Genomic DNA, 9,174 nt, shown 5'->3' with positions numbered 1-9,174 from the left:
TGAAAAAACAAGGAATTTATGGGAAAAATCTCAATACCTTCATCCACATGCCAATCCCAATTGTCAACATCTGCTTTGGTGGAGGGATATCCATCGCGGGTGAGCTGCACAGAAGCAAAGCTGTCTTCCTCACCACCCAATGCTGATACAACCGACCGATACATGCTTAACTGGGACACCAATGTCCTAGAAAATTGTCATTTGCTGCTGTAAAGGGCTTCCTGTGCTCCTTGTGGGGTAGATGTAGGGCCCAGCTTAGACAAGTAGGGGACCCTGCTGCTTCCTCTAGCCATGCTCTGTCCCTCCCACACAACCCACAGCACTCGGCTCCTCACCTGCCTCTGAACACTGGTCACATTATCTGGGTTTTTACGCCCCCCCACCCTCAGCTACCCCTAGTGCCCATTGTATAGTATAGCCGCCTCTTCCCCACCCCCACCCTCTGCTGCCCCCTAGTGCCCATTATACAGTACAGCCGCCCCTTCCCCACCCCCACCATCTGCTGCCCCCTAGTGCCCATTATACAGTACAGCCACCCCTTCCCCACCCCCACCCTCCGCTGCCCCTAGTGCCCATTATATTGTACAGCCACCCCTACCCCGCCCCCACCCTCTGCTGCCCCTAGTGCCCATTATACAGTATAGCCTTCCCTTCCCCACCCCCACCATCTGCTGCCCCCTAGTGCCCATTATACAGTACAGCCACCCCTTCCCCACCCCCACCCTCTGCTGCCCCTAGTGCCAATGATACGGTATAGCTGCCTCTTCCCTGTCCCTCACTTTACTATTTTGTTCTCCTTGCTGCCATATAGGAGCCATCTACAATCAATCCTTTTAGAGATATTCAGTTTCACAGTTTTGGTATTTTCTTGTTAGTCTCATAATGAAGAATCCTCATATTCATCATTATTAAGCGTTATTAGTCATTATTTTCTTTTTAAAAATATTTTCCCCTGTCTGCACAGCAGTTCCTGCCTTCTTGTGTCACATTGGGGAAGAAGAAAAACATAAGCCTTTGAACACTTAAGGACTGTGCTGGACATGTGTTGTGTTTTTTCCAGTGAGGCTGTCTTGTGATTTAAGGGCCACTAACAACCTGTTCCCTAGTTTTGGGAATAGAATCCTGGAGTCCTGACTGCTACTGTTTCCCCCCCCTGCTCCAACCACTAAACCCATTTCCCCTCCAAGAGCAGGGGGGGGGAAAAACAGGAGTCCTGAGTATTCATCTGCCCTGTTCTAATCCAGTGGACCCCAGTCCTTAACCAGGTTAGGGTTAGAAACCAGGAGTCCTTATTCCCAGCCTTCCTTGAGCTAAACCACTAGGCCCCACTCCCTTCCCAAAATTGGTACTGACACATAGTTATAAATTGTCAGGCTTCAGAGCCTGAGCCATTCATAAACTGAGGAAGGTCAGGAACAAACATTCTCTCTGAGCAAGTTTGTTTTTATAATTCTTGTTTTGCAGCATTCCTTCCTCTGAAGCCAGCTGAAGGCTGGATCCGTCCAGGTGCCACCCTCTGATTCCTGCACAAGAGGAAGAGAAGGAACCAGAGTCATTGTCAAAGTGGGGCTCTTGTGGGGTTTGAACCAATAATTGCATATGTGCTAGGTAAGAAACCCACCCTTAGACCAACAAAGAATGTAGCAGTGCTGGGTGGTGCAGTGTTGCCACATTTCACCCAATTCATGCTGGCCCACTGGCCACTGCAATTCTGCTGTGAAGGGGTCAGAGGCTGAGCACTAATTTTCATCATCAAGTATTGTGAGTTGAATTCTGGTTGGAGCTATTTCTAATTTCTGGGGGCAGAATTTGATCCAGGTGAAGCTGGCTACTATCTTCTCTTCCTGTACTGACAGCTCTGCAGCCCAAGGGGTCCATGTGCTCCGACTTCCCCTTTCAAGTCACCCAAGCAATTAGGACACCCAGTTTCTCACTCATTTTCATGGCGTCCAGGTCCTTAAGGTGCCTTACATTTGGCTGGGGTCTGAGGATCACTGCCAGAACTGTAGAGGTTTGGGAGCTATTGTAATAACTAGGTCTACAAGCGTACCTGAATTTTAAGCTCAACCATACAGAGTAAAATTTGACAAAATCTCCAATTACAAATAGTAATACATATGGATGAGGAAAGGTGCACAAGTGAGACTGAGACTGAATTAGTCCAAACAGACAGACCCCTGTTATCACTCAAAGCTTGTATTCAGATCATGCCTGATAAACAAGAAAAATGTGGAACGGGAAATCAACAGACCAGAATTAGTGTGAGGGAAATTAAGCTTCACTGGAAATTAAGTCTAACTCTGAGGACTCCCTAAACTTTTGTGCTCAAAAAAAGGGGAATTTGGGTAAAAAACTGACAGAGCAGGGGAAGTGAACGCAACACTTCCTGATCGAACAAAGGGGAAAGAGTGAGCATTATCACCATGGCTGCCATCCCGGCTACCTCCTGGGAGCACAGGATCCAGCACGACAACCCTGGGCACCTTCTTCTTAATCCCAAGACATGTCTTGACCAGGCCAGAGAGAGACCCAGCTGATACGGGATGGGGGAGCTTGCCTCCCCACTGCTCCGTGGGTCCTTTTTCCTTCCCAACATATTTTTACTGTTATCTACCTTTTTCTTTTCATCTAATAAGTGTTTGGTTTAGCTGGCCAGACTGGATATTCCACAACCCGGTTGTAAGCCTGTGATCAAAGAGGCCGTTTGAAACAATGCCCTGAACACCTCGGGCTAGTACAAGTTGCTGAGTTTCAGAGCAGTTGGTAAGATCGTGTGCCAAGCCTGGGTCTCTCCAGGACTGAGGCTGCGAGGGAGAATCACACTAGAGACAGACGCTGCATTTTTACAATTTGCCTTTCTTCTCTTTCCCTCTTGTGTGTGTGTCTGTCGCATTCTGTCTTCTAGGAAACAGATCTGGATTGTAACTATAACAGCTACAACAGCTCCAGCCCATCTCAGCTAAAAGCTTCTCTTTGTCCCCATGGGACAGTTATTACCATCTTTAATACCATTTCTGGCACTGTCACACAGATGGGTTTCCTTCAGAAACCTCTCCCCAACCACAGGGAAAGGGAACAAGGGGAGTAGTTAAAATAAAAGTCATAACACTTTCCAGTTCAAAGGCTTGAGCTGCTTTCCCTGCTTTTCTGTATCTGTAACGAAAAGCGGAAAGCGTTGTTTACAGTGTGTTTGCCATGGGACTGAGCAGGCTGAGGGCTCTGGATACCGAACCCTGAACCCTGTTTAACATTGTTTAATCTTGAACAGTGACAGCGTCACTGTCACACCCTTAACTCTCTGGGTCTATATATTCCATCTAAATTACTGCAACATGGCTGAGACAGCAGAGGCTATAGTCAGAGCCAGTGCAACCATTTAGGCGACCTAGGCAGTCGCCTAGGGCGCTGGCATTTGGGGGGGCGCCATTTTCTTTGGCAGCGACCACGGCGTCCGGATCTTCGACAGCCCTGGTCACCACTGGCATTAAGGCGGAAGGAGCTGGTGCAGGGGAGCGCGGGAAGGGCCGCTGGCAGGAAGTAAGGGGGGGGCGCCAAGCAGGGGAACTGCCTGCCCCAGTGCACTCCTGCCCTGCCTCCTCCCCGAGATGATTGGCGCCGCAAGCCTGGGAGGCGGGAGAAGTGAAGCAGCGATGGCATGCTTGCGGTGCTCGTGCGCGGAGCAGGGATGAGCTGGGGTGGGTGGAGGGGTGCCTCAGGGCGGAGGGTGGGAGCTGCCACAAGGTGGGTGCCTCAGGGCGGAGGGGGGGGAGCTGCCGCGGGGGCGTGCCTCAGGGCAGGGGTGCAGGGGGGCGTAGGGCACAAGGTGGTAGTTTCACCTAGGGCGTGAAACCTTGCACCAGCCCTGGCTCTTGTTCAGGATTGGGGGGCACCATCAGAGCTGTGAGTTTCCAGGCTAGAACTGGATTAGGAAGGGGTCTGGACTCTGGGTCCATCTGCACAGCAAATGAAGGTGTGATTACAGCAAAGGTGGGCATTCCTACCCTGGCTTTAATTTAGCTAGCCCGAGTAACAACAGCAGTGGAGACATGGTGGCCTGGACAGCAGCACAGGCTGGAGACCAGAGTTCGTAACAGAGTCCCTGGAGGGCTCGTTCTGGGGCAGCTACCCCAAGGTAAAGTCTGTGCCACCTGCTACATCCACCCAACCTATAACTGCACCTTCGCTTGCTTGGTAGACACACCCTTAGATGTTTCTGTGGAGCCTAAGTCTCTAGCAGGACATGTGCTGTTTGTTCCTCACCCACGCCCTGCCTGCTGGGCCACTGATTTTAATTGCCAGATGTTAGAAAATCGTTCTTACCCAATAGCTTACTGGATTTCTCCTCCCACTCCTCCCCCTCCATGTCTGGCTGGGCTCTATATAACGAGGATCAGGGTGAGCTTCAGCTCAGCAGAAGCTAGGATCCATCACTCTGATGACAGCAAAGGAACAAGGACTTGGGTAAGTTGCAGGACATTCCACCAGCCGGGAGAGAGCAGAGAACAGTGTCACATTGGGTTATGACTGCTGGGTTTATTTCTGGGAGGCAGCATGAGCTAGTCCAGGGGCCTCAAACTCAAATGACCACGAGGGCCACATGAGGACTAGTGCATTGGCCCAAGGGCCACATTGCAGACACCTTCCCCACCACCACCCTTGGCCCTGCCCCCAACTCCACCCCTTCCATGAGGCCCTGCCTCTTCCCACCCCTTCCCTGCCTCCAATCCAACCCCTTCCCTGAAATTTCCACCCCAACTCTGCCCCCTCCCTGCCCCCAGGAGGTGCAGGAGGGGTGTGGCAGGGGCTCAAGGCAAGGAGTTGGCATGTGGGGTGCAGGATGGGTGTGGCAGGTGGTCAGGGCAGGGATTTGGGGTGCAGGAGGGGACTCAGGGCAGTGGGTTGGGGTGCAGAAGCGGTGCGGGGTGCAGCAAGGAGCTCAGGGCAGGGGGTCAGGGTGCAGCAGGGGGCTGGGGTACAGCCAGGGTCGGCGCTACCATTTAGGCAGCCTAGGCAATCGCCTAGGGCGCCAGGATTATTCGGGGGGTGGCATTTTGCAGGGGCGGCAGACAGCTCCGGTTGACCTGCTGCAGGCATGCCTGCAGAGGGTCCGTTGGTCCGCGGCTCCGGTGGAGCTGCCGCAGTCGTGCCTGCGGATGGTTGGCTGCTCACGCGGCTCCGGTGGACCTCCCGCAGGCATGACTGCGGCAGCTCCACGGACCAACGGACCCTCCACAGGAATGACTGCGGCAGCTCCATGGAACCATGGACCAATGGACCCTCCGCAGCAATGACTGCGGCAGCTCCACCGGAGCCGCGGGATCAGTGCGGGGGGCGGCGAAATGGCCGTGCACCTAGGGCACGAGAAACCCTAGCGCCGGTCTTGGGTGGCGCGAGGGGCTCAGGGCAGGGGGTCAGGGTACAGGGTACAGCAGAGGGTTGGGATGCAGGGAGGGGCTCAGGGCAGGCAGTTCGACTGCAGGAGGGGGGGTGAGCTCTAGCCCGGCATGCACCGGGGGCAGGCCAGGCTCCCTGCCTGTCTGCCCTGCCCCTGCACCGCGCCAGGAAGTGGGCAGAACAAGCACAGGGGTGTGTGTTGCTGTTGCTTCAGGCACCGCCCCCAGCATCTCGCGAGCCGCAGTGACTCTTTAATGTGTCTCCTGCGGCTCTTTGTAGCAGATACTAAAGCACCGTGTGATTTAATTAGTAACCAGTCTCAGTTATTAACCAATCAAGCTGTTTGCTGTTAACCAATTAAGTTATCAGCTTGCACTAAGTCATTTTTATTAACTTATTTGCTGTTTAAATCTGACTAGTGCTATTTGGGTAACGTCAGTCGCTAATTTGGCTCCTCAGCTACTGAGGTCCGAGTATCAGTGCTCTATAAGGTGACCAGATCACCCAGGTCAAATATCAGGAAGCTGGGGCAGGGGCGGAGACAAAAAAGAAAAATGGCGGCAGAGCAAAAAAAAAAAAAAAATTCCCTATCCTCGATTCCTCCTCCCTCCGCAAGCGCTGGAGGGAGGCCCGGGAGACTCAGGGGAGCGCGGGCCGGACTCCGGCGCGGTACCAGGAGAGCAGGGGTGGCCTGCGGGGCCAGGCGGAAGCTGTTCCCCCACCTGGGCAGCAGGACCCGGGAGCAGCCGCTGCTGCAGCTCCCACTGCCGCGGGGGAGGAAGCGGCCGCCGGCCAAGCTCCGCGGCTGCGGCTCTGGAGCCCACGAACCCCCCGAGCCCGGCCTGCTGCGGGGACCCAGCAGCGCGCACGCTGCGCCCAGCCCCCGGCCAGTCGCGTCTGGGGTGGCTGCCCAGCTGGTGCAGTCCCGCTGGTGGCGGCCGGAGTGGGGGCAGCAGGCCCCAGCCCCCCCGTCCCGCTCGGGTCCCGCAGGGGAACGAACGGGGCTGGGCTGCCGATGCCTCCGCCGCGGGACTGCACCAGCTGGGCAGCCAGCCCAGACGCGACTGGCCAGGGGCTGGGCGCAGCGTGCGCGCTGCTGGGTCCCCGCAGCAGGCCCGGCCTCGGGGGGTTCGTGCTCGGGCGCCAAAGCCGCAGCCGCCGAGCGCCTCGTGCTTGGCCGCTTCCTCCCCCCGCGGCAGTGGGAGCTGCAGCAGCGGCTGCTCCCGAGTCCCACTGCCCAGGTGGGGAGAACAGCTGCCGCCTGACCCGCGGGCCGCCCGGTACCGCGCCCGGGTCCTGCCTGCTCGGGGCCAGGCCGGACTGGGACTCACACCTGCCCCGCGCGACCCTGAGTCTCCTGGGCACGGCGTGCGTGGCAAGAGGCGGGGATTTGGGGAGGGAGCCAATGGGGCAGCGAGGGGGCGGGGATGAGGGCAGGGATTTGGAGAGAGATCCAATGGGGGAAGGAGGAGGCGGAGTCGGGGCGCGGGAGGGCGGGAGCTCTTTCGGGCTCCGGAGCTTTTGCTTGTCTGTCCAGTGTCCGGACCTAGCATTGGTGGGATGCGGGACAAACAAGCAAATATCGGGACAGTCCCGGTAAAATCCGGACGTCTGGTCACTCTACTGTTCTAGTGGTTACAGCATGGGGGCTGGGAGTCAGGACTCCTGGGTTCACTCTCCACCTCTGGGTGGACAACAAAGGGTTAGAGGAGGTGGGAGATGATTTCAGTTGGAGTCTGTGCAGCAGCTGGCGCAAGGGGCAGAGTTCCCCCCGTCACAGTTCGAGATACCAAACACCTGGGTTCCATCCCTGGCTCTGGGAGGGGAATGGGGAGCAGTGGGTTAGAGGAGCAGGCCCCGATCTCGGTGGGGGTCAGGGCAGCACCTGGCACAATGGAGCCCCTGATGAGCCAGGTTCTGAGACAGCCTCAGCACAATGGGGCTGGAAGAATGGGAAGAGCTCTAGGCAGAGTGGGGCCTGCAGTGGATATCAGGAGGGGTGGGGTTCGGGTACAGAGAGGGGTGGGATGGGACAAGGTTGAGCCAGGAGGTGCTATGGAGGAGGCAGATCCCCACCCCGCATTGTCTCCATCCATCCCCCTCTCCCCTCTGTAGGTTGATCTAGTGACAGACACGGCCATGGCTATGAGGGGACCCCACCCCTTGCTCCTGCTGCCCCTTGTCCTGCTGGTGGCCTGCCTGGCCCTGGCCAGTGGGCAGCCATGTGTCACACAGAACAGACTGTTCATTAAGCACCATGTGAACAATCCACGGATCCCAGCCCCCAATCCCAGAGCCTACTGCAGCATGATGATGAGGAGACGGGGAATCTATGGGAAGCTGATCAACACCTTCATCCATGCATCCATCCCGTCTATCAGCAACGTCTGCTTTGGAGGTGGGACACCCTTCCCAAGTGGTCTGCGCTGGAGCAACCGTTCCTTTGCCATCACCGCCTGCACATACAACGCGTCAACCGATTCCTATACCGGGACATACCTTTCCTCGAGAATTCTCATCCGCTGCTGCCAGGGGCGCCCCGTGTACTATGAGGAGCGGATTTTGCTTCCACCCAAGATATAGAGGGCAGCCACAGGACCCTGCTATTTCCCCTAAGCCCGGTCTGTCACTTATACACAGGTCATGGCACCTGGCTCCTCACCAGCCTCTGAACACTGATCAGATTGTTCAGGCATTTCCATTCCTCAGCCTAGTCTATACAATATAACCTCATCTCTGATCCTCTGCTGCCTCTAGGGCCCATTAAACAGTGTAGCCACTAAATCCCCACCCCCACCCTCTGCTGCCCCCTAAGGTCCTTTATTCAGTATAGCCGCCCCTTCCCCTTCCTCACCCTCTGCTGCCCCTAGTGCCCATTATAGAGTGTAGCTGCCCCTTCTTCCCCCCAACCCTCTGTTTCCCCTAGTGCCTATTACACAATATCATCACTCCTTACTTATCTTGTACTTCCTGCTGCCATATAATGGCCATCTCAAAAACATCTGTTTAAATAAGAAATATCCACAAATTTGACACTTCTGGTATTGTGCATTAAGTCTAACAATGAGGAATCCTCATATTCATCATGGTTAAGTGTGTTAGGCCTGAATAAACATATAGCAGACAAAACTAGGTATGCCAACCTAATCAAAGTCAGGCTAACAAAGGTTTGTGGGTAATCCCTGAGTGAAAAACACTGAGAAGCAGCAGCATGTCTCACAAGCGCTGGGAAAAAGTAAGATAAAAAAAAAGCTGCATTCCTGGCATAGTACCAAATGTGCTGTGTTCGGGCAGCTCCTTCAAAAAACTAGTAAGAGTCCTAGTTTCGCAGCCTCCTTGTTTTCACTCCCTGGTTTTGTTCTTTGTTTGTTTTTAACTCCCCTACATTTCTAACTTTAGGCATGCATGTATACTAAAGGTGTCTAGTTTCTAGTTGTTAAAAAAAGGGGGTGGGTTGCTCCAGTAAATAATTTATAACGCAACAAAACTGTCTATATAGGCTTATACTAAAATGTAAAAAGCAGGCTGGTTCTCTCTGGAAACAAGCTGCTCTCTATTGATGCGTGCACTTGTCAATAAGGAGCTTTTGATCGGACCTTGCTGGTGTTGCCTGTCTCTCTCGCGGTCAGACAACGAACTTTGCCGTCTGGGTTAAAGTCCCTGACAAGTGTTATTGGACACTTCAATATTTTGCCCCTTTCTGCAGTTCCCTGTGCTCCCTAAACTCCATAAAGCCTGACACCTGAAAAGCAATAACTGTGTTGTGTTACATTGATGATA

At 54.6% G+C, this 9,174-nt stretch overlaps 1 protein-coding gene across 1 annotated transcript; it reads left to right on the top strand.

Moving 5' to 3' along the window:
* The first annotated feature begins 6,954 nt into the window (after window positions 1–6,954).
* LOC115638066 (ribonuclease-like) lies at window positions 6,955–7,977 on the top strand. The gene is made up of 2 exons (XM_030539656.1): window positions 6,955–6,990; window positions 7,510–7,977. Exons 1-2 carry the CDS (start codon window positions 6,955–6,957, stop codon window positions 7,975–7,977), a joined length of 504 nt encoding a protein of 167 aa, XP_030395516.1.
* Window positions 7,978–9,174: the final 1,197 nt, after the last annotated feature.

The sequence above is a fragment of the Gopherus evgoodei genome, chromosome 21 (genome assembly GCF_007399415.2).
Source record: "Gopherus evgoodei ecotype Sinaloan lineage chromosome 21, rGopEvg1_v1.p, whole genome shotgun sequence".
In the NCBI taxonomy this organism is placed as follows: domain Eukaryota; kingdom Metazoa; phylum Chordata; order Testudines; family Testudinidae; genus Gopherus; species Gopherus evgoodei.
The sequence above is the reverse complement of the archived record's forward strand: the minus strand, read 5'-3'. Positions and strand labels throughout refer to the sequence as shown.